Source organism: Falco rusticolus, chromosome 5, assembly GCF_015220075.1.
Source record: "Falco rusticolus isolate bFalRus1 chromosome 5, bFalRus1.pri, whole genome shotgun sequence".
NCBI lineage: Eukaryota > Metazoa > Chordata > Aves > Falconiformes > Falconidae > Falco > Falco rusticolus.
This window is the reverse complement of record NC_051191.1, coordinates 57,301,428-57,327,280: the sequence shown is the minus strand read 5'-3', so window position 1 is coordinate 57,327,280 and position 25,853 is coordinate 57,301,428. Positions and strand designations below refer to the sequence as shown.

The following is a 25,853-nucleotide window of genomic DNA, read 5'->3' as shown; positions in this document are numbered from 1 at the left end:
TCCCTCTCCTGAAGGCCAGACGCCTGGGACACCAGCGGCTCAAATCCAGGAACTGAGAGATCCTGAATCAGATTTCACATAGCTTTTGCTGTTCCAAGGCTGCAACTGCAGAGATCAGCTCAGATTTATTTTTAGGCACTCCAGCCCTGTGCCTTTTTTCCAGTAATTCTGATCAAACTCGTTCCTGGAACTCAGGAACAGGTTCAGCCACAAGACGGTGCTTCCTGCGGGTAAGATGTCACTCCCAGCAAGGATGCCAGGGAAGGAAGAAATGACAGATGCTGGCGTCACTTTATCATTTTCTACTTTATTACTTCAAATTAACAACCACGATAAAGCTCAAAAAAGTCCAATATTTACACAGGAAAAAAGTACAAAATCCCCCCCAAAGTTCTTCAGGTTTTTTTTTGTTTTTTTTAAATTACAAAGTAATAAAAAGTTTTGCTCTTTAATTAAAAAAAAGAGAGACAGTAAGAGGGGTAAATAAATTAGGAAAAAAATAGGGAGGAAAAATAACGTGTTAAATAGAAAGGATAAAAACAAACAAAACAAAGACTAACCCCACCCTCCCCACCCTGCCAACAACCCATCGGCTCCACACTACAGTGACAGTGTGTCTGCTACAGGCCATAGGTCGCAGTGGTAATCATTGTGTTTCAAAGCCCCAAGTGCCACAAAGCAGCTTGAGTATTCCTAAATTATATTTAAAAACAACTAAGGGGGGGGGGAGGGGGGGAGATGGGTGGGAGAGGGCAGGAAGGGATTGTGCATGTACGGTGGATCTTACTTGAGGTTACATGAGGGAAGGAGAGAGCAAGAGCCATGGCTCTGAAAGAACACCAAACTCCAGTTTCTGTGCACCCCTCTCTTCTCCTCAAGTCCCACACTCTCTCCGCAGGAATTAAAACAAGTTTTAATTAAAAAAATAAAAAATAGAAAAACACGCACAGCCAGACGAAAAAAAAAGACCCCGCTGCAGGAATGGGAAGTGTATTTCTCCCCGTATTTCAGCTCCAGCCTTCCCACCCTCCATTGGGCGCAGGTACCTCTCCATAGAGGTCCCTTGGCTTATGAGGGCCACGCAGATCATGGAAGTCTGGCACTTCTCCCAACAGGCAAAAAAAACCCACAGAGAAGCCACCCAAGAAAAGGAAGCCCAAGTCAATGATTAGACTGTTGCCACAATTCCCCTCACAGCTTAAAATTCATTTAATGCTTGAGAAAATAAATTCTGTTATAGTAATAAAAATCAGACTTCTACCATCAAGCATGGCTGGAATCTGATTCCCTCCTGGCCCACAAGGCTCCTGAAAAAAACAAATAAAAAATAAAAATAATAATAAAAAAAAATTTCCCCACCACCCTACCCTGCCCTCAGAAGAAAAGGAGGGCAAAGTCAAAATTTATATGGCTAGAAACCACATGATTTGAAAGTAATAATAAAAAAACAAAGCAGGAGAAGAGAACCCAGAAGAAGGTGGGGGGGAAGAGAGAAAAAAAACAAAACCAGGAGCAGAGTCAGGAGAAGGAAGTGGGGGTGACCGGTGCAGGCAGCAGTAGGGCCAGGGTGGGGCTGGGGGCAGCGGAGGTGTTCTCACACGGCTCCCACGTCGTCAACTGCTTGGAGGTGCTCACGTTGGGGGACACAGGCAGCCCTCTCTGAAACGGCTCACACCAGCGTGGGGGCACAGCTTGACTCCTCGTCGTTGGCAAAAAGAAATTGTCAGGTTTTTTTTGTTGGTTTTTTGTCTTTTTTAGTTTTTTGTTTGTTTTTTGGGTTTTTTGTTTTTTAAAAGAAAAATACAGTGAAGACACTATGAAGAGAATTAGAAAGAGAGAAAAATGGAAGAGATGTTAGGGAAAAAGGCTTTTCCCAGCACTTCCAATGCCAGCTGGAGTGTAACAAATCAAATCAGCCCTTTCTTCCACACTCCTGCCACCCCTCGGAATTACCTTGTCCAGCTACTGTTGTTTCCTCTACAAGAGGCACTCACTAGCTGTGCAAAGTCTCACATACTCAGCACCCTCCTCCCCAACACTATCACACTGCCAGAAAGGCATTCATTAGGAACTACCAAAATGGCTCCCTGGCCCAGCACCTTCTGCACCCACCCCACCCTCTTGGAGAAATGGAAGCTACCTTCACACCCAAGATAATCCATCCCCTCAAGGTTTTGGCTGCCAACCCTCTGAAGCAAAAAAAAAAAACAATAATCTCAAAGTAAAGCAAAGGGAAAGGAAACATACCAATTCGACACAGCAACATCAAAGCCTTAATCTAATCCCTAATGCCAGCAATTCCCTCCTTGAGGGACCCCAGGCATGAGGGCATGCTCACCTAAGCAAACACTGGTCCAGTGGCAATTGCTCCTCACTTCCCAAGGTGATCAAATGGCACACTTGTCTAAGAGAAAAGAAAGAAGAGGTAAGGGATGGAGAGGAGGAAAAAGGCACAAAGGACACCAAAACAGAGAAGCTGTGTGTTCCTCTCAGGACATCCTCCTTCCCAACTCCCTCCCAAGAGTTTACTGTTCCACTTCTTCAAATCTCTGCAGTCTGGAAGACAACCAGATGAAGGCTTACTCCAAGCAAAGCAGAGCTAAGATGACAGTACTAAGCATGGCCTCCAGAAAACACATAACTGAAGAGTGAAGGTGTAACTTGGTACCATTCCCCTCACCACACTAGAAGCTTCAGGCTCATGTCAGCTCCAGCAGATCAGGTAAAAACTGCTGTGGGGCCTGTAGTCCTTCCAGGACAAGCAGACCAAGGCCACGAACATCGCAGCAGGGACTCACCTGTGATGCTGAAATCCGTGACACTTCTTGCCGCCCTGTGAGGTCAGATGAGGAGACATTGGCAGGAGCTCCTCGGTGTAACCTCATGCTGACCTTCCGCTCCCTGTCCACTCTTGAGATTGCTCTGGGGGACGTGTTTCCTGTTGGGGCAGAGAAATGTGAGACAAGAGTCAACAATCCAGCCAACAACAGGGGCGGCATGCTCCTCCAGCTCTCCCACCCCACTCACCGGACTGTTGGATTCGGGAGGTGGGGGTGGAGGCCATGGGCTCAGTGACATTGCGAAGACGGTTGGCAGTGGCTCCAGCAGGCGGGCCAGGGGGCAGCGCTCGCGTGGCTGACCCCCGGAGTTGCCCCATCCTCTCTTCTCGCTCATGCTCTCGCCGCTCCCGATCCATATCCTCAGGGTTCCGGGCTGCTCCCTGAGGAGGAGAGAAACCCCCATGCCACGCATGGCTGTCAGGCAGGAGAGACCGTAGCAGCCCCATACAGAAGAAAAACTGTGCGCCATCACGCCAACAAAGCAGAGTTCCATCCCCAAAACATGTTCTCTCCCCACCAAGGGCCTCATTCTCTTCCATGAAAAAACAGGGAAGAAAGCAAACGGTACTACAGCTATTACTGCCATCCACGTCTGTATCCAACCTCCAAATCTAGTTCTCTCCTGAAAAAAAATTATTTCTACCTACCTATAGATCTATTGACACACATGTTCCAACAGACACACTCACTAACACAACAGTAGCTACACCTCCCCAGTTAGCACCATGAAACAACTCTGCCCCTTTTCACTCTGCCTGCTCCCCTTTCTCAAGTTGCTCCCCAGGGGCAAGTACAAATGGCAGGCAGTTTCCAACTTCCCTCCCCCATCCCCATGATACAAATGAACCCCTGTCCCTCCAGCCATTTTGCCACAGACACTTACAAATTTAAGCATGTTCCAGTCAAAGACGTAGTCGTAGGAGAAGCCTTGGCGGTGGAAGAGGTTGCGGAAGAGCTGCCGTAGGTATGAGTAGTCAGGTTTATCATCAAACCTCAGTGAACGGCAGAAGTTGAGGTATGTCGAGAACTCAGCTGGAGAGAGCAGAGAACACTTGGCTGTTGAACACCATCCAACCCCCCTGGTGTCACCGCAACCTTTCAGCGGCAGCGTGCTGGACCAGGATGGCACAAACACAGAGCTATGTAACAAGAATGGAGGCTGCCAGTCGCAATACTTTGGCCAAGATCACCCCCTTCCTGGTTTTACCAGGGGAAATGCTCATGCATCTCTCTCTTTCTGGCTCCTTCTCCAAGCAAAAGGTAGCAAGTCACAGAGCCTGCTGATGGACAGTAACAATGCACGTCTTAAAAATAGGTGGAGGTGAGCTTTGGGAAGCTCAGCTCAGACCACAGGTCCTTCTAGCTCAGTAGCCTGTCTTTAGCAGTGGCCAGTAGACGGCTACAGAGGAGAAAGCTTTAAGTATCTGGCTGTGTGAAGAACGACACCATTTTGTTTTGAAGCTAGGAGCCAGCTTTGTTTCTCTTCCAATACAAGAACTACGGCCACCAAATAATCAGCTCCCATCCAAATTTCTGGATGCATAGTGAGTGTGTAGACTTCTATCACCTTTCAAATCACCTTTTTTCTAGGATCCAGCAAATTCATTGCTTGTATAGAAATCATCTCACCTCTGATCACCCTTTTGGCCTTTTCCTGGACCTTTTTACAGTTCTGCCAGATCTTTTCTGAAATAGTGGGATGGACCAGAGCTGCAGAGTGCATGCAGGGTACAAGTGGGCCATGGGTTTATGCACACTGTTTGGGCTTCCTTTTCTTTCCTAGTAATTCCTAATACCTCATCTGCTTTCCTCAGTAGCCAGTAAACACAAAGTTGATGCTTTCATAGAACCACCTACTGTAACTGCTCATTGATGAATGGCACTAGTCAGCTCAGAGCCTAGTATTCTGCATATGACAGAAGGACCAGGCCGCCTCTTTTCCCTCACACACATTACTCCATGCTTACCTACAAAGAACTGCATTTGCCACTTCATTGTCTGGTTATTTCTGAAATTCATCACACTTGGCCCTCATCCTCATTATCCGGTAAAAACTGAGGATCATCAGCACACCTTCTCACCTCGCTGCCCACCTTGCTTCCAGACTGTTCCTGAGGTCCTGAAGAAGATCCCTCTCAGCACTCTCATGCCCTTACTAACACAAGGCTCTACTCTCCACAAAAACATTTCCCACTTCTGAACCAGAACTGTATCACCACTGGTCTCTTATCCTTCTCATCACTAGTGTCAGCAGCACATCCTGGTCTGGGGGTACTGGTCATTGCCCTTCAGGAGTCAGTGCTCCATGGGGTTTCAGCAGGAAAGCAAGCCACACATCAGACAAGACAGCCATCAAGATCAGAGCACTTACAAGGGTACCCTTTGCAGAGCACCTCAATGGGCGTTGACATCTTTTTCTCGCTGATCCTCTCGTACTTTTGGCGCTTGGTGGCAGCCTTAAGGCCCTGCCAGGGCAGCGAACCCAGGTTGAAATACATGAGCACATAGCCCAGGCTCTCCAGGTCATCACGGCGACTTTGTTCTGTGAGAAAAGTTACAAAGGGGCAAGGAGTGAGTAGCAACCAAAACTGCTTTGGCAGCCCCACAGCTTTGGAGGTGCACAAGGAACAAAAGAAACAACGCCTCTCTGTTCTTCAGTAGATTTCTATGGATAGACAAACTTGCAGAAGACATTCCAGCACAAATTCCTGTGGGGATGTTCATATTGCAAGAGTTAAAGCACTCCTCTCCCCACACAGCCCAACCCACTTCATAAATGAATAATTACTCTGACTACCTCCTCACTTGGGCAAGCCCTAATTCACACAAGAATTCAACAGCTCAAGAAGTGCTGCAGTGACACTGCCTGCTCCCAGAGGAAGGGCACCTAACACTTCTCCACCCAGATTTATACTTCACCCAGGGGATTAGTCATGATGGAAGTACTCATGAAAAGACAAAGCTAAAAGAGGTAAGCCCAACACTACCCTTTCAAACTCATCTTCTAATTAATGTGCTGATACTCTTTACACAAGGCAGAAATGAGGAACTAGCGACCCCTTCTTGTGGTAAACAACTTTGTTCATAGTTTAGAGAAGCCTAACGTGTAATACTGTACAAAGATCTTTCTGGATTGGTGGCATTTTTCAAGCTGTGGAGGAAAGAGGCATGAATACAGAAGTACACTTTGAACCAAAGTTTCCCCTCCAAACAGGGGATGACTGTGTAACTGGTGTAACTACCAACTCTACTCAGTTGCCCTCAATATGACATGCTAAGGGCCCGCTTTTAGATGCTTATTTACAAGAAAAAAAAAAATTGTTTCCCCAAACAAAAACATTCCACATTGAACTTGTTCTCTGGAATGGACAACCCATTTTAAGTTTCAAGTTAGCTCAAGATGCAGCTGAAGCAGAATTGCAGCAACTGAAAATGTTGACTGTTATCTTGTGAAACTCCTCCCAGCTCCTCCAACATGCTTACAAATTCATCTGTAAGTTCTGCCAAGAAGCTCTTGCCCTTATTCTCCTCCCAAATAAAATATAACAGACACTTTGGAGAAAGTAATTTACATCTTGAAGAGGACAACAACTTATATAGGTAACAGACAGCCAAAATATGGCTTGAGGGAGAGCACAGGGTAAAGACTAAAGAGATTCATCTATTACATTGATTTATAACTACAGCACATTTTGCTGGATTCAGTGCTATGCCATGGAGGATGCTGCAGATTATGTATTGGCCTGTGGGTTAATTCTCAGTATCAGTTACATGCTACCACCTGCCCCATTCAAAGGCCAGCAGGTTATTACAGCTACCCCTTCCTCCACTAGCTGAACTGAACCCTGATGAAGGAGTAGCTGTAGCAGGTCACAGATCTACATGTCCAGATGTACAGACACAAGCTGTGGGTCACCACAGACCCTTCTTCCTCCTGCATTTCTCTTATAACCTCCTAGTAGTTTTGAGAACTAGGGTGCTTGCTAAGTTAAAAATATCGGGGGGGGGGGGGGGGGGGGGGAAGGGAAACAAACAAACATTGTGGTTGCAAAAGAAAAGGAGGGTCTCATCGCTCCATAACCAGGAGGAGAGAGCCTTTGGGTCAAAGCATGTGAAATGCCAAGACAGGAGTAGAGGAGAAAGCAGCCCTGCAGATCCCCGAAGTGTCTTATTTTCAGCATGCAGAAATAACGTAATTTTTTGAGCCTAACTTACTGCCTCAAGTTGCCCGCTTTAAAGGGGCTAATACTTCCTAATCTTATCAGGCTGCTGCCAAAGATAACTACACGACTGGCTGTGAGATATTTAGATGCTATGCAGGGTGCAGCAAAAAGAAACCCGGTTTTGCATTTGGCCTAAGATTAGGATACACGTACTCTCAGAGGGCCATGATTACACACTACACATATAAGTAAATAAAACTAAACAATATTTGATAATGACCTACATCCCGAGACAGGAGGCGTGTGGAAATGGAGTCAGAACACACATCCAGGACCTGAAAGCACAGGAGACATGGGTAACATCAGTCCTGCAATTTGCCAGCCATTGACTTATGCATTCTGTAGCTTTAAAGCCTGTAACTGCAGGTTCCTCATCTACAGCATGGTGATACCCCTCAGAGGAGTACAGAAAGGCAAAGCAGGAACCAGAGAAACCTACTGAAGCAGCAAATCAGCCTTTTAGGAATAAATTGGGATCTTGTCTCCAAAATCTTGCTTGAACTCCACACTGCTTAGGGCAGGCTGGACCATACACCTTCACTTGGGTGGAGCACAGCAGCTTTGAGCACAGCTACCAACCCCATCCAGAACAGGATATGTTCTGTGTAGGCACAGTCCTAGTGATTTGAGGAAGGCCAAAGTTACAGACTTGAGGTTAGGGAGCCTTAAGTTGGTGGGGGAAGCTATAAGCCCTTACCAGAGGCAATGAGAGGCGTTACAAAGTCAAACTGGACAGCTCACTATCATCCATTAGGTGCATGCAAACACACCTTAACTGTGCTTTAACACAGCAACATGATCAAGGAAAAACAATTGCAAGCATTACACCTAACTACTAAAATACTGCATGATAAATCTCTGATTTCATTGCATCCCTGATGTCCAATACCTATGGTATATGTGGTCACTATAGTCCACTTAAACAATTTCAGTGAGATTCAAATTATTACAATTCTGAAGCACCAACATGCTAAGTCACAGCTGTCAAGGTACCTCAAAACATTGTAGCTGTCTTTCACCTGCAACCCTAACTACAAGATCCTGAATTAAACCTTGGATGATGCTGAAGAGAACAACAGTTCCTACAGCCCATTTGTTTGTTTCATCTTCAGTTACTACTACACATCTCCAAATTTTTTTTTTTTTTGCCTGGCTTTATATAACAATTTCAAGATACTAGATAACATCAGACAACAAAACTGGAGTAATTAAGAGTTAGAAGAAAAAAAAAAAATCACCTCTACACACCAAAGAAACATTATTCAATATCATTGCTTTCCTCTTTTAGAAGCTTGACAATCATTTAATAACTCTCACAGCATTCCTGGGACACAGGAAAAAAAGAAAAAAAAATAATCTCACTTCATCGTTTGAAAAGAGAAACACGGTGACATGAACGCATGCCTAGGGTGAGTCAGTCCAGAAGCTGTACAGTCATGACCTATGACACCACATCACACTCCCTTCTCCATTTCATTTCAGCTTTGCAGCTCTCCTACAACACACAGGGGACTGCTACTTTTATAAGACAACCTTTCCTCCCTCACTCACAAAACCCCATCCAACAGAAAACAGAGGATTGCCTTCCCACACAACCCAGCAGACCTCTCAAACCCAACCCACCCTGCAAGCAATCTCCTGCCAGTTCCCTCCCGCTCCCAGGGAGGTTCCCAGCCAGCCCACCCCCTCACTCCCTTCCCAAAGCACGGTCCTCAGCAGCAGTGTCCAGGGTGAGCAGGACTGTGAGTTACCTGGGGAAGACACGCTTGGGCAAAGACAGGAGACTGAGGGGACTGGTTACCTTGGACACAAAGTTCATGAAAAAACATGTTTCTTTGCAGCCTGAAGGGCCTCCTGCTCCCCCAGGACAGTGCTTCCCTCCACCCCAGTACTATCCAAAGTGATGCTGTTCCCATGCAGGACTCCCTAGAAATCATCTGTCTTCACTGGAGCCAGCTCAGCTGCAAGCAGTCTTAACCAAGCAATGTTTTCCTGACTACATATTTAGATCTGAATTTCCACATGCTGGGACTACACTTCCCCTTCCTCTCCCCACTGCATGTCAACAGCATTTAAAAACACACAGAAGTCTGGAATGGGCGACAAAGGGCAAGATGAGAAGAACTTTATGATCTGCACAGCCTACGCTGATGCCATCTAGGATGTGCATTTGAGGAGGAACTGCCCCCTGCCTCCTGTTCTCCAGACAGAGCCCACCAGGCTTCTTGCAAGGCTGTCTCCTGGGCACCCCTGGGCATCTTCTATTTCAGACTTTACAAGCTCCTGAGGGTGCAAGGGACTCTTATTCCCAGAGCATGTGAAAATTGACTGGAATGCGTGAACCAAAGTCTGCACAGTCCAATGACTCCTCCAACAGTAAGTCTCCAGCTGTGGAAACCCTCCCCAATCTTGCCTCCAACTTTTTCCCCCCAGTCACTGGGAAAAGAATGTGTTTCCTCCAGACATCGGAATGCCCAATCCTTAGCTTGCACATTCAAATAAAAGGCATTTATTCATTTGCTATTCCTGTCACATGAATACCCCAGCACCTGGTTCCTTTCCTCTCCCTAAACCACATTAATGTAACATTAAGACAGAGAATTTAGTCTCTGAAAAATCACAAAATTCAGAGTGATGGCTCACACGGCAACGCTGCTAACTCACAAACATGTCTGTCATACACCCTGTAGCAAGGTCTTGAGAAACTGGAACTCCAGCTGCAACCCTGACACCCCCATCCCCTGTCCTCTGTGTAAAACAAGTAACATTTATGCCATTCAGGGGAATGAGCTGCAACGCGGAGATAATACACCCAAGACCTGTTGCACAGAGTAACTCACACCCAGACCTTGCCAAAGCAAAGGGCATGAAGAGAGTGACGGCTGTGCTCAGACTGATGGCATATGCAATTTGACCTTGGATTAGTGTTCAGACATTGTTTCTTTATCCTGATACACAAGCCAAGCACCAGTAGTAAAGGGCTAAGTCGGGACGGAATGAATAATAACATCCTTTAAAAAAAAGCCAACTCCACAACCAGACATTTAGCCTCTCGTGATCTGTTCATACAGAGCAGGCACACACAAAAGAATCGACAGACATAGTAGTGAGAATTATTTTGTGCATGTCTCCTTGCGGCAGTTACCATGGCTGTGGAAATCTTGACTGAGAATTCAATGGAGAGTCAGTTATATATAAGCAGGTCAAGCCAAAATACAGAAGACCAACTCGGAAAGCTCTACAAGAACTATTTTTACTACACGGAAGAGGTCAAGAGATCACAGCCCACTCTCAATGCACAACACTCCCCATTTTGATATAAATAAAGCATTTTCAGTCTACAGTTATACAGTTATTAAGCAAGGAAGATGGTGGGAAACTGCTTTAATTTCTGCAGGTCGAGTCTTGACTCCAGATTTCTGAGAAACCATCTGCAAGAGGGGAGACTAGGAAGCTTTCCCTAGGAAGAATGAGGACACAAAATCCTGTGGAAGCTGTTAGTTTAAAAAGGTTTGAGTTTCTTGCTCTTATTTTCTAATTCCCAGCTTACGCATTTCAGAAGGTCTCCCAGAAATACAGAGCTACAAGCACAGCAGCTACTTTCCTAGCTCTGCAGGCAGGGCAGCTTCAGTGTTTCTGCTCTTCAGATTTGCCAATCAGTAGTGGAACAAAGTCCACCTGCTCAGAATGAACCCTATGGTAACTGTGAAAGCTTTGCACTTGTGGACAGGCAAAGTTTAGCTGAAGTCTGCAGGGGAAAGAGGTCACACACCAAAGAGAATTTTCCATTCAGGGAATGAAAGAGAGAACTGCAAGAGGTTTTCACTGTTCCTCACAGCAAACAGGTGTTGCGCATCAGGGGCTCATTCCTAGGACAAGAGTTTGGGTGACTTCAGGTGGTTTAAGCACTGTGGGTACTAACCCACAGAAGATTTTTACAAAACTTGGGATGATGGCTATCACCAGTGTAATAATACTCGGCTGAACTCAGGACTCTTTCCCAGTCTATTTTTCATCCCACAGTACTAGCCATAGACACTGAAGGCAGAGCCCTACCTCCCTAAAGCTGTCTCAGTCTCCCTCAGTGGTGAACAGGGCAGTGTGGTTCACAGACGCACACATAATCTGAAGACCCATGACAGCCAATCCTCAATCACAAAACCTGGTTGTCCAGGCATCATGAAGCTTCCCCCCATTTCAGCTTCTTGTACATTTCCAGCACATGACTGTCCCCATTCTCAGTGGTGGGTAACAGGAATATCACCATATTGCGGTGTGCCTGTATCCTCCAGCTCTGACACCTACAGAATAAGGCACTCAGAAGCCAACAAGAAAGGTTTCAACGGCACATATCCCTAAAGGCTCAATGCCTGTGAATGTCTCCTTTATGTATCTAATCAGCCTGCAAAAATTGCGCAAGGCCAGAATCAGTAGCAGCAGAGTCGGAGAGGTCACCACCTTGATGCTAAACAGGGCCCCCCACTGTCCTAAGCAGTGCACAAACACGTACTGGTAGACAGTTTCTGCCTTTAGGAGCTCAGAGTGCCACAAAAGGCAGGACAGGTAACACAGGCGTAACAGTTAAAGTTATTTGCCCGAGGCAGGTCAGCAGCTGAGCCAGGCACAGAACCCAGCCCCCTCCTTCTGGGGACACATGACCTCCCCTGGAAAGCCCCACCAAGGGGCAACAGTAGGCTCACCAATTCCCAGGTGGGTGTTGATAGAGGCGTAACGGGCTGTGCCAGTCAGATTCTTGTTTTCCCGGTAAGGGATGTGCTGGTGGGTCCGGGCGTCTCGGTACTTCTTGGCCAAACCAAAATCAATGATGTATACTAGGTTGCCTTTTTTGCCGAGGCCCATAAGGAAGTTGTCTGGCTTTACATCCCGATGAATGAAGTTCTTGGAATGAATGTACTCAATACGGCTGATCTAGAGTGGGGAATAAATAAATAGTGAGACAAGCAAGAAGGAAACTTGCCATAACTGCATCTGTTAAAAACAGTACCCTTTCCAGGACACTGGCCTGTGAGAGTACAGAGAATATTGAGATGACAGCCAAGGAATAGACACCCTCTGGAGACAGAATGAGATGGAGACTGAATTCAACCCTGCGCACCAGCTCAGTCCTCCATCTAGGGAGGTCACTGTCAGCAGCACAAGGAAGGAGGAGAAGCAAATTTGTACAGACCAAAACTTCGAGCTTCAGCACTGACACTAGCCAACTTTCAAACTTAACCAGGTTGGGAAAGGAGAAGGTCCAGAACAGCTAAGGGTCTTAAAGCCAGGACGTGGGCAGTTCAGTTGAGACAGGTAGTGATGCCAATCATTCATCATGCAGACAAAAGCATCTATGCATGCAACACTAACACAGGGTGAGCAGCAGGAGAAGGAAGGAGAGATGGAGATCAGGAAAAGCCAGTGGTGTCTAGGTTCCAGACCCCCAGCTTTACCGAGATATAGAAACCTGGCAACCACTTGCTGCTAAATGAAAAAAGCCTGGGATATAGCAGTTCTTGAGCAGAGACGATGGGGGGATGGGGGAAGGGGGGTGCGGGGAGAAAAAAAAAGAAAGAAAGGCATGGAAAAGAAGAGTAGGCATAAATGCTTCAGAGGAAACTCACCATCTGGTCTGCCAGGAGCAGAACTGTCTTGAGACTAAATTTGCGGGAACAGAAGTTGAAGAGATCTTCCAGGCTGGGCCCCAAGAGCTCCATCACCATCACATTATAGTCCCCCTCTGCTCCACACCACTTAATGGAGGGGATACCCACTGGGGAAAGAGAAAGATTAAGCCCACAGAACAGAGGAAAACTGCTGCATCCCCTGCTGAGAAGATCATATGTAGCACCAAATCATTTCCTTTCTAAGGCCTTCCAGAATTATTTCCTTCTTCAACCACTCCTCCAGCCCCATCCTTTCCTCCCCATCTCACCTCCTCCCTGCATCATCTTGTAGAACTTGCTTTCAATGTGGAGCTGGGGGTGCTTGGTTTTGACACATTCCAGTTTGATGGCCACCTCTTCACCAGTCGCAATATTGGCTCCTGCATAGAAATGAGGGTGAAATGAAGATTGTGCAAGCTTCCACTGAAGCTAAACGGTTTTTACAAGGCCTGTACAGATGCCAAAACCTTAAGATTTGCCCTGAAATTTATTCTCTGTGACAGAAATGAGATTCAGCTGCTTCAACCTCATACAGAGTTTCCAGCACTGCCATTTACAAAGGCAAGCCCAGAGGAAGGCACAGGAATAGGAAACCAGCTCTGATCTTGCAGCTAGGCTCGAACAACAGTCCTACAGTACGTTACCTGCCTTGTTATCTCAAAAAATGGCAGACTTTGGGAGGTCAATCTGTATGTATCAGCAGTACCTAAACTGAGTGGAAGTTTTAGCTTATTATATACCTAGCCCCTGAACCCAAGCCAGCCCCCCAGACAGTGATATGGAACACCTCTTGCCAAGCAAAATCACTGGTTACCTCAGGTACATCGTTTCAACAGAGCCAATTAGTTCAGGAGGAGACATTGTTAACATTCCCAGCTACCTCTGGTTTCTCCATAGCCCTGACCTGCTCAATACAGACAATTCCCAATCTCCAGCTTCTCCCTCTCCTGGTAGCTTTAATAATACCTTTACCTTTTGCCAACACATAAACATTTGCTATATCCTAAATTAGAAGCATGAAGAAATGAACTGAATCCAGTACTGAATTAAGCTACTCTGATGCCGTTGTTGAAGGTATTGCTAGATAGTTTGCAATGACACAAAACCACCACCCCCCACGCACTCCTTTCTGAAAAGAATGGAGCTACCAGCCACAAAAGCCAGCACTCCGGTCCCAAAGTGCACTCTCAAAGGAAGAACAGGCTGGTCTATCTCTTGTACTAGCTGAGAGGATTCCAGATGTTTCACATCATCCTAAAATGGAAAGAATTAAGATCTGTACACAGGTCACGGGAATGACACTCAAGACTTGCTTCTCTCTTCTCCCCTTCCACGCCTGCCTCACACACAGAGACAAGCCCTTCCTCGTATCTGGAACTATTAAAAGTTCCACTCAAACACAAATCAGAGAGCAGCTCTGATCACAAATGACTTATGAACACTGTCATAAAATAAACTGCTCCAGAATATGCATGTCAAACATGAGCTGGAGTCAAAGGTGATGTTTTGTAGATATCCCATAGCTAGCCTTGGTAGCTCTGGTTAATTCGTTCCTTCTGATCCCTGTGATAAGACTTTCAGAGTCCACAAGGACAGCTGTGGATACACCTCTCTATCCAACCTCTTTCACACACTGCCTCCAGAGCCAGGGACCAAAGAGAAAAAGGAAATGTTTACACAACTGGATTCCTTCCCCCCTTGGATCCTAAAGAGATCCATCTCCCATTCTGTACAAGCCAGAACTCTTCAAAGTTAGCCAAGAGCTGCCTGCTAGCAAAAAGACGTCATCTAGATACTATAGCACCGGGTCGAGACAGACAAGCTGCTAGGAATTTGTAAGAGAGGAACACAAACGATTGGGGCCTAGAGGGATTGATTTACTAAGAAAGATTAAAAGAGCTAAATATGTAACATAGACAAGAGATACAGCTAAGAAGGGTGGGGAGGAAGAATGGGACATGACAACAGTCTGCAAATATTTGAAGGCTGTAAACACTAAGGAGGGAGAGGAATTATTTAGGGTGCTCCAAGGGAGGAGAAGGAGGAGCAATGGGATGAATTTAATGAAGGTTTTTACTCAAGATCCAGGAGAAGGGAAAGGGAAAAAGCCATCCTGAGAGATAGAGCCATTTGTCCAATGGTTACTTTGGAAAGATGCTGTCATTTTCCAACTTAAAGCTGCTCACCAGCAAAACAAGCCTCTACATTCCCTTTACTCCCCCACAGGTCCCTTCTCACAAGCATTAGGAGTGCAAGGAGGAAAAGGGCAGGAAAAGGGGCTCAGATCACAGGAAGAACATGGCCCTGGACTAGCATCTACCTTTTAAATCAGTGTTCAATCACTAGCCTTCATTCAGCATGGACCCAGGACATCCAAAAAGATGAGTGCTTCCTCCCCTTCTTTCTTTCCCCTGCCTTTGACAAGACTTTCCTCCAAAACCTCTGCAGCAGCCTCGTCTGTTCCCTAAGGGAATTTTTACCTCTCCTAATCTACCTGCTGACCCACAAACACTGAGGAGCACTCATGAGACTTCTGGCAGTATTAGCATTTCGAATGAGCCCTACCCCCAGAAGCTGAACAGTGGAAAGATGAATGAGTTCTCATCTCCACATTACCCTGCATGTTTAGGAAGATGATGAAGCATCCATCCACCAGGCTGTCTGCAGATGGGGAGTGTTATCTGCCAGCATATAAAGCAGGAAAAGGGAAAGGAGGTGCAAGTATCAAGAAAACTTAGATTCTGCAAAATGTGAATATGCCATTCAAATGGTCAACATGACCTTCAGCCCCACACTCTACATAGCCCAAACACAGGTGTTAGTCTCTTAGAAGAAACAAAACCCTGTGGCCTGCAACAGCAAAAGTAGGACCAATCAGACCTAATGGCGAGCCAGTCTTTGCTGAGGGTGTCTCTGACTGAACACTTCAGGCTCACCCCACCCCCTCCCCAAAACCCACTATGTCTTCAGGTTGCTCCCTCTACCATTTCTTGGCTAGAGATCTACCCAGACTGAGACCACCACAAGTGAGGAAGGAATTCAAGGGCAGGAGTCTTCCTGATCCTTTGTTCCACACTTCAACCACCACCTTTTTTAAAGATGCAAGTACAAACGCAACAGTTCTCTGCTCCCTTTCCAGACTGGAAAGCATCACGTTTCAGACAAATGAAGTAGAGCCTGCCTAGCTTCAGCCACTTGAGAGACGTATGTAGGATTGGGGATAATTTCTAACATCCACCTCCAGTCTCGCTCTGCTGTGGGGGCTGCACAAATTCAACTCATTCATCACGAGCTGTTTGAAACAAGCCCCGGGGACAGAGGATGTCACCGGCTAAACAGGATCCTTTCAGCGTGGAAGCCTTTTGCTGCATGTCTGATACAATAAACGCCACCCTCCTTGCGCACCGGGCAAGCCAACAGGCACAGCCCTTCACTCTCCCCACCGCTGGCTCCCCTCTCAACAGCAAGAAGAATGGAGGGCTGCGAACAGATGGAAGAAGTCAGACAGGGCGAGAGAGAGTTAACAGGCCAGGAAACAAAGGGAAGGCACTCCCCGCCCAGCAAGGGAGGAGCCTGCCACCAGGAACTGTCCCCAGCCAGCCCAGGTCCCAGCATGCTTTGTCTGCCCAGCTCCTCTCCACCACCAGTGTGCATCCCAGCCCAGAGATTGCTACCACGTTCAGCAACCCTGCCTTGCCTCTTGGCCAACACCTCTGACAAAGCACCTCTCCTCCGGCAGCCCAAAGGTCTCTGCAGTTCCTCTGCAAACTGGGGTTTGCTCTTCTGAGTGAGCATTTTTAAAGGCAAATGGGCTAGCCAAGGCCCATGGACAGCCTGATCTCATTTCTCACCTTCCCAAGCCAACATGGGGTGAACATCCCCCTTTAGCACATCTATCCCCCGAGGCAGGGCATGGAAGCAAGGCATTGTGCTTTAAGACCCAGCTAAGGATTAACAGATATCCATCCTTTGTGTTTGCCCATGTAGAAATTAGAGTTTCCTTCTGGCAGGAAAGCCCCAAAACAAATTCCAAGGAGCACAGCATGCAGTAGCTGCTGGTTACAGAGCAGGTGAACAAACTAACATCCTGAAAAAGAGAAGCTGAGGATAAACCGTAGAGCCCATGCTCACCTACAGAGACAGAAAAGGCTTTTCTGTCCCTGCTCTGTCTCCACACCATCATTGAGAGAGAACTGGGAGGTGAATCTGGTGCAGGAGAGAAGTCCTCATGAATGAGTTTCTCTGTCTGCAGAGCAGACCATGAGAAGACAGGATGAGCACAAGCATCCTCCAGACGCAGCATCAGAGACTACATGCCTGATCCCTCCAGGCTGGGGAGTCACCCAGGCTCCAAGAAGTCTCGCTATCACTGCTTCAAAACACACTGGCTTGCACCTCAATGAACATCACAAGGGCTTTGATACTGCATTCAAGTAACTTGGCTGAACTCGGCAGCTGGAGGCATTCTGCTGCCCTCGCCACACTAGGGCACTGGGGCTTCCTCTGCCCCTCATGTTGTTTGGTTACAGGCAAGGCAGACACAACCCTTTCACCACAGCCTGTTTGCCATGTCCCCTTTGCACAGGTGAACGATCTCTTACATCGTACAGAGAAATACAGTATCAGGCCTTTCCAATCAGTACCTCCCTTCTTTCTCCACATACACGCCAATGTTTTGCTCTTTCTCGACATGTACCCCAACGTTTTGCAATATCCTGGCAATTTATACTGTACTAGAGAGGGTCTGGAAGGCTTCAAGCCCCACCATAGGTGGAAAATGCTGTGTCTGCGCTAACACCTCTCAATCTCTTGCACCTGGGAATTAAAAGCACTGTCAAGAGACACTAAGGCTGGAGGGCCACAGAGGAGTGGCATACAGGAGCAGGCTGCTGTAAAGGAAGCATGCGGTGGGACTGGGATCCCAGATCCATTATTTATCATCTTTGTTCATGCTCTGGATAAAGGTGGCAACAAAACCTGTTACTGCTTATTCCCACAGGATACTTAATCAAGAGAGGCTGCCAACACCAATCGAGAGAATAATAAAGCAAGAGGGAACTGGAAATAAAAGCAAGAGGTAGAAAACAGAAGGTGATTTACAAACACGGGGAAAAGTAATCTGAATTAGAGGTATTCAACAAAAGGAACCCAGGGAGGGATGGGAAGATGTTGCACATCCTAGAAGAGATCTCCCACAATACAGCTGACAGTGCGCTAAGGCCAATTTTGCTACCCGATACAGTGTTGATGATGGGGGAAGCCAAGGAGACCCAAAGCAGTCTATGTAGAGGCATCACATTACAGATCACTCAAGGGTAGCCCTTCACTGCCAGGCACTGGACTTCTAATGCTGTGGAGGCTTCAAGCTGCTCAGCAGATGGACAAAATGGGAAGAACTGAACGAGCAGCAAGAGTGAGGAGTGGTGGATGTACTGGGAAGCAAAACACAACTCAACTGAGCAAATTAAGAGTCAAGGAGCACATGATGACCATCTGTAAATACCCAAAGGGTGCAAACACCAAGAAGGGAGAGGGCAATCATTCTACTGGCCTGCAAGACTACAGCAAAACAGGCAGTGGTGAGAACTAGACAACAGGTAAAGCCACGCCAGCTTCCATGGAGGGATCGATCAGGCTACTGGGTAGTCTCAACACTCTGGCCCCACATGGTTTGAACCAATAAAAATATCATCAGACAAAGCATTAGGGAACGTATCTACACATCAGCATGCTGGCTTGGAAGAACTTCTCCCCAAGTGACCTGCCATGGTAACAGGAAACCTAGTGCCTCATGAGCTCTGTCCATTGAGCTCCCAGCTCAGGCCTTTCCAGATATTAACTCTAAATCCCATTACAGATCTAATAGATCTGGGCCCCAGGACTTTTAACTGGGCTACCCTCCCTGACCTGTTTTAGACCTCCTGGTCTCAGACCCTCTCTCACAGGTGCTGGACCACCTCTTCCACTACCAGTCTTCCCAAAACTTTATTTCTACCCTGAAGGAATAGCTATCTCCTCCCTTTCCACCATCTACTCTGTAAACAGTTTATACCCACACACCCAAGCTCAAGAAAAGGAAGCAAGAGAGCTGCAATAAGGGGGTATGACAAATATGCCCTGAACAGTCCAAATCTAAACCAGTCTAATCAACCACCACTGTGTCTCTCATATCTGCAAGGCAAAGCTGAGCTCATCCCACTTTCTCTGTCATCAGAAGACTGGCAGCAGCTAGCAGCATCCCTTGAAGCTCTTTTTCTCTCCACCACTTCCAACCTTACATGGCACACACAAATATCAACAGGCAAGAAAAACAGCCCCAAAACAATGACGCAAGTGAGAACAACAACCTTACAGGTGGAAGGACAGAGACTCATGCTCACCTAGGTAAATGTCTCCAAATGAACCGCTGCCAATCTTTCTGCCCAGACGGTATTTGTTCCCCACTCGAAGCTCCATGGTTCAGTCGTGCTGAGAAAAGAAGCACAGAAAGCGCAGCGTCAGAGCAGAAACAGGAAGTGAATCATGTAAGACAGTACAGTAGAGACCTCCCCACTAGAGGCTGGGTACAGTTTTTAATCTTGAAATACTTCATCTTCTACAAGGCCTCTGTCACCTCTCCTGGTCTCTTGAATATCCAGGGACAGTAAGAGCTAAAAACGCTGCAGGAACATGACCCTTTCAAGCCTGTTTTCCATGTTCCCATTATGGGAATGAAGGAGGATGGAATCTCTTCCCCACTGTTTCTGTTCAGATGCTGATTTGGGGGGGACACAGGAAATCCCTCCTAAGAAGGTTTCGGTGGGTGATCACACTACTGTGACAAGAGATGGTACTGCTCCTTGTAAACTACAGTGCCTGGCACCCAGACAGTGGTAGCCTCGTGAGACACCAGAAGGGACAGGCACAATAAACCCTGTGAGAAGGAGCACTCTCTAGTCCAGCCCTAGACTAGCACCTCAGTGGCAGTGAAGCACAGGACCCAAGGGCTCTGAGAGCCAGACAGACTGCCAGGAGCAAGCCACTCCGTCAGTCACCCCTAGGCGGGGGCTGGCACAAGGGACAGGGAGGAGGCATCTTGTCGAACTGAACCCTGCAAGGCACGCAATGACTAGAACACCACTTGCTTATCTTCATATGCTTCTGCTGATGGGATCACAGCCTCCTTTGGTCTACCTGAGCCTCTCACTCTCTGCTGCCTACCTAGGTGTGCCGGCTGTTTGTTTTTAGCAGGTCAGGCCTTTCCTCATCCCTTTACCTGAGGTGATTAGCTAACCCTTTGACCTGCTATACCCCATGAACAAGCCCAGGCTTAGCCTACTCACCTTCCACAGAAAACCAACTCGATTGAAGGAACACAGCCACAGAGTTTGTTCTCCCTGCCAACCTCAACTTCTGCTGCAAACATCTTGGCCAAACACAGTTCCAGCAGCTCCCCCTTCAACAGCCCCATTTCCCTCACCCGTTCCATGGCCACCAACTTAATTCTAGTAACTGCAGCTCTTCCTGAGACAGCCAACGTGTCTCCTTTTAGAGGGTTTTGCCACAATCCTAATTTATGCAATGCCACATTATTAGCGTACAAAATGCAGACACAGAGCCTGTTGGGGACAGGAAAGGTGAGGAATGATTCATGTTTTCACAAGTAGGTGAGAGGAACTTTCCCTTGCTGGAGCTCAGTAGGAAAGAAGCATCACTGAAGGAAAGACAGGAGGAATGGCCTTGTGAGACACAAGCACAAAAAAAATAATCCCAGCTACAGGACTCTGGGCATACAATAAACCTAGAGCTGCTTCTCCTGCCCCAGGAGATGGGATTACAGAAAGAGGAATGGACGGGCTGCAGAGACATACAGGGAAATAATCCTATCAAGGTATTCAGGGGACATTGTGAACCCTGAAAGCAGAGCTCCAGTCACCAGAAACCACACACAAAACACTCGGAGGTGGAGTCCCCTCACCTAGTATTTACTTATGCATGTGGGTTTCTGTGCATCTCAAGTCTACAAAACCCTGTGGCTATTTCTGACTTTCTTACTACAAGGAATGTAGGCAGAGCCTTGGGAACCAAACCAGGAGGCAGGCGTACCTGGGTGAGGGCACAGCAAACAGACATGATTTTTATCCGCTGCCTGCTGTTCTGTATAACCACATTAACATACATCTGACTTGCTTACACTCCTACTCCAATAAACGATCAAAGGTCTGTGTCCCTGGGAACCCGTCACACCACTGCCAGGAAGACAGCTCTTGAACCTCCTTCCTTCATGGCCGTGTTTGCCCAGGCCTGCAAACCCTGAGCACTTCCACTCGAGTTCAACTCCCAGCCGGGGCAAGCACAGCCAAGCAAGCCACAGAGGCAGGGCAACAGGTCCCGGTGGGGTCTCCTCCACACCAGGGCACAGCACTTACTGCTCTAAAACACCGCAGTTCCATGCCTAAATTTGGTCCCACCCTTCTGGGACAGGCAGGAGCCAGGTTAAGAAGGGCTTCTCACACAAAGAGGCAACAGCCCTTCTAGCTGATTAAGCAACAGGCTCCAGAGGGGAATCTAAAAAATGCTCCGGGGCGAGGGGGTGGAAGCTGGAAGCAGGATAATGGAGTGAAAAATCATGGTCTCGCACAGCTGTCATTTTGCCTTATCTCCCCCCCAGCACACACACAAGTGTGCTTAGAAAACCTGGGTGGAGGATAGCCACAGAGCAACAGCCTGGATTCATGGTAAGGGGGCAGGAAACACATCCCACCCCCTAACAACTGCTCCAGGAGTTCAAACATCTACCACATTTGCTTCTACTTCACACACATACCCCCATCATCTACAGTTTCCACCCTTATCATCTGATCTTCGGTCTACTATTACAAGACAGAAAATGTTACATATAAAATTTGTATGATTATATATGAAATCTGTATTACTCTCTATATATTATTTATATGTGTAAAATTTTGAAGCCACCCCTCCCTCCTGCCCGCCAACCCCCCCCAGCAGGCTTAACCCCCCCTGCACCGCCACCCTTCCTGCGCTCTCCAGCCAAGGCAGCATTCCCAGGGGCTGCAGGGCAATCATTTAGTTAAACCATTTAGTTTTCCATAAGGGATTAACACACATACAACCTCAAAGCGAGTGTGTGCTCTGCATGAGCGTTTGCATACGTGAATATCCAACATTACACAGACACCTACAATATACTACAGAGCCTCATAATAAAATAGCAAATAAAAAAAATACTATCCAGCCGCCAGTGCTGCTTCCCCACACACACCATTTTGCACCAATCCCCTTTTATATAATATAAAATACCCACGTACAGGCACAAAGGCCATTATATAAACACACGATAGAGTTGATATCATGCTACTGTGCCAGCATTGATGGCGACCAAAGATGCAGGGACCACCTCGGGGTGGGGGGTCAGGAGGGCCACTTCGGCCCCACCTGAGGGGATCGGGAGTGAAAAGATGCCCTGGCTAGCAAAGATCTGGCAAAAGCAAACCCACGGCTCCATAATGGAGGCTGCCGAGCCCAGCACCACTCCAGCTTTCAGTGGAGGTGTGGGGAGCAGGAGCTGCTTTGCCCATAGACCATAAAGGCTTTACATGGCTTTTTGTGCGTGTGTGTGAAGGGAATAAAGAAAGAGGCTGGCAAAACAGTAATTTGAACTGGCTTAAAAATAGGAAGGAAAAAAAAAAAAAAAAAAGAGAAAAATTACGTTTTGATTGAAATGCAAAACATCAAACCCCTCCAGACCCTTTCACACTTACAAAAAGGAGAGCAGCAAAAGCGATGGGGGGGGGGGGGGGGGGGGGGGGGGAAGAAACCCCACGCACAGAACGTTTGGACTACATATGAAGAAATAGCCACAACAGGAAAACGGGGGGAGGGGGGAACACAAAAAAAATAATAATAAATATGTCCCTTACACCCCCACCCCCTACAGGCAAAACACTACGCGAAAACGGCGTTACCCGGGCTGTTATTTTTCCGGGTAGGTAACAAAAAGCAGCCGCCCCCGGGAACGGCGCTGAACTTCCCCTCGCCCCCCCCGCCGCGGCCACCGACCCCCGCCTCTACCGCCCCCCACCCCGCACAAAGGGAAACACCGAGCCCCACACACCCCCCCCCCCCGCCAGAGGCAGACCCCCTGATACAAGCGACGTGGGGCGCTGGGGAGGGAGACAAGGAGCATCAGTAAGCGGCAAGGGTGGGGGGTTAAATCACTCAGGGGGCGGCCCCCCGCGGGGACCCCCGCGCCCCCCCGCCAGGAACGGCACAGTCCGGCGCGGCACCCCATCCCCGTTCGGCTCAGCGCCGCCGGCAGGCAGGGCCCCGGCAGGGGGAGAAGGGGGAGAAAGGGGAGCCCCCCGCAAATCCGCCGCCGCTGGAGGGGGGAGACCCCCTCCCCGCGCCCCCACAAAGGGGATTTTGTCCCCCGCTGCCCACCCCCGGCCCCGGCCCGGCGCATCGCTCCCTGCCCTCCCCTCCCCCGCCCCCGCCCCCTCCCCCTCCCTCCGCGCACACAAAGAGCCGGAGGGGCCGCCTTTCCCCCGGGGTTTGCGCCCCAAGATGGAGGCGGGCGCCCCCCATACCCACCCTGACGAGAAGGGGGCCGTGTGAGGCTGCTGCTCCGCCAGCTGTCAGGGGGCCAGGCGGCCGCGGCGGGAAGGATGACGGAGGATTGGGGAGGGCTGGTGGCGGCCGTGCCCGGCGCGTCCCTCCTTCGCTCGACTCGGCTCAGCGCGGCGCGGCGCTGCCTGCCGCCTCCCGCCCGCTCGCCGTCCCCTCCAGCCGGCGTGTGCTCGGCACAGCCCGGCGCTCACCCAGTTTCCATTGAGCCCCAGAGCCAAACCCACTGATGTCACCCAGCGCAGCCCCAGCCCTCCTCCTCCTCCTCCGCCCGCCGTTAAAGGCGCAACCGCCCGCCGCCGTTCCCGCCGCCCTGCAGCCCGGCGGCCCCCGTCAGCCCCGGCGAGGGGGAGACCTCCCCGCAAGCACACGGGGTGGGTTTTGGTTTTGGGGGCCGTGTCCCCTCAGCGGCCGCCGGGCTCCCGGCTGAAGTTTTCTCCTCAGTGGGGTGTTGGGGGGGAGCGGGGCAGCAGCCCACCTGTGGCACCCCACAGCGGCGGGGCGGGCAGTGGGGCAGCCCCAATATGGTGCTATTGCCACCACAGTAGGGTCATCGCCCCTCGGCCCCACTTGGCGATCCTCATGCAGGGGCATCGGGTCCCGCCACGATGGCAGCAGATGGTGAGCAGGGGTCCAGCAGGATGGGTCATGAGGTGTCAGAGTCGCCCCAGCCACACAGAGAGGGTCAGGGCTCCTCAGCCCGCGCCCCTCGGGAGCAGGGGCACCCCTTTGGTGAAGCACCTGCACATACAGGCGAATGTTGGCACGCACATAAACCTTGATGTGGATGGATGGAGGTCCACAGGGCACCCAGGAGACAAGCGCAAAGCTGGGGATACCCCTCAGACCATGGGGCGTTTGGGGGCCAGACAGCCACCGCGTGCTGCAGTGAGTCCCAGATCAGCTCAGGGAGGGCCAGCTGAGTTGGGAGGAGGCAACCAGGGTGTACCAGACCTGCAGGGAGTGTAGGAACAAAGCCCAGGCTGGGGAAGCGTTTGGGGGCTCCTGGGAGGCATGTGTTTGAGGCTGGATAAGCAAAGGAGGAGTGAGGTGCCATTGTGAGCATTGGGAGCCGAAGCGGTGGTGGAGTCCAGAGTCCACAACCTCTCTGGAGGTCTTGGAGTTTCCTTCTCTGGGGACTTTTAAAACCTGCCTGGACATGATTCAGTGCAACGCACTCCAGGTGAACCTGCTTTAGCAGGGAGGTTGGACTAGATGATCTCCAGACATCCCTTCCAACCCTGAGCATTCGGTGATTCATTGAGTGTGGAGGGAGGCTGGAGCCAATGTAGGTTGAGAGGGAAAGGAACAGCAGTAGGTCCTGTGGAACAAGAGCCAGATGCTGCCAAGCTTTGCAGGCACCAGGATGCTTTGTTGGGGAGAGGCTGCTTCAGCACAGTCATCCCAAAGTCAAGAACTCCAGTTCCTGCAGCTGAGCTAAGAGTGGAGGAGATAGGCATGGTGAGGGAGAGTTCGAGAGCCCCCATACCAGGCCAGCCCTGTGATGCGTCTAGGCTGGGACTTGCATGTCACCTTTCAAGTACACAACACAAGCACCGGCTGTTGGCACAGAGGCCAGGTTGCAGCTTGCCCCCACTGTGTGGTGCAGAAAGCTTCAAGTTGTACCAAGATGGTGGGCCTCAACGCTCTGAATCCCGCTGCCAGTCAGTGCCCACGCTGAGTTGATGGGCCACTGAGACCTGGGAATAGTCCCTGGTTTATGCAAACCTTTGGGAACTGCTGCTGTTTCCCTCTCTCACTGCTGGGCCAGCTTTATCACAGAACTTCGTCTCCCTTCCGAGAAGTTAGAATTTAATTGAGTTTTTTGTAGTAATGACATTTCCTTACACATGCTTCATTGAATCTCTGTAGCTTCACAACTTATGTAACAGCAAACAGATGGGAAGGTAGGTAATAAAGTTACCTTAAATAAAGCCACTGCCAAATCCAGATGGGGGCTTGCCCTCCTACCCTGGGTGGGTGCATGTCAGCTGAGAAGGAATTTGCTGGAGCCCAACAGGGCTCACAACTTTTCTGTGAGTGGCAGGCCCATGCAGGCACTGGGCGAGATGGGCCGTGCCAGAGAGGGCTCCTGGAAGAATGGATCTGAATCAGAACCCAGGAGAGGCAGCTCTCAGTGTGGCCAGTGGGAGCTGAGTTTGGGGTGACCCTGCCTGGCAGGCAGATGCAGGCTCTGGGGGGACGGTAGCCTCACCAGCTCTCCCCCTGTTGCTGGCTGAGGCAGCAGGAGGGAATTTAAAGAAATCCCAAACATAGACACAGCCCTTGGGGATGAAATCAGAAAATGTGTACGGACACTTCGGCTACCTTTATTTTAATCATTTAGGACTTAAAATAAGAACTCTTTAATTAGAAACATTCCCTTAATTGAATTGTAATCAAGCTTTTAGTGCTGTTAGCCTGGCTAACCATGTGATCTAGTAACACCCACCTTCCTCTCTCCAAGCATTGCCTAGTTACACCTCTTACGGAGTGATTTGTAT

The 25,853-nt window shown here is 48.9% G+C and overlaps 1 protein-coding gene across 2 annotated transcripts; it reads right to left on the bottom strand.

Annotated features, from left to right (window-relative positions):
- Positions 1-287: 287 nt before the first annotated feature.
- Positions 288-23,564, bottom strand: CSNK1E (casein kinase 1 epsilon). 2 transcript variants are annotated; one of them, XM_037389377.1, is made up of 11 exons: positions 23,317-23,564; positions 19,107-19,194; positions 12,996-13,106; positions 12,685-12,833; positions 11,764-11,992; positions 5,212-5,382; positions 3,724-3,872; positions 3,028-3,220; positions 2,799-2,938; positions 2,339-2,404; positions 288-1,814 (listed from the first exon to the last, which is right to left on the bottom strand). In XM_037389377.1, exons 2-10 carry the CDS (start codon positions 19,180-19,182, stop codon positions 2,372-2,374), a joined length of 1,251 nt encoding a protein of 416 aa, XP_037245274.1. In that variant the 5' UTR covers positions 19,183-19,194; positions 23,317-23,564; the 3' UTR covers positions 288-1,814; positions 2,339-2,371. The 2 variants fall into 2 exon arrangements, with proteins under 2 accessions (XP_037245274.1, XP_037245275.1); XM_037389378.1 differs by having other exon boundaries at positions 288-1,699.
- Between the last annotated feature and the right edge of the window lie 2,289 nt (positions 23,565-25,853).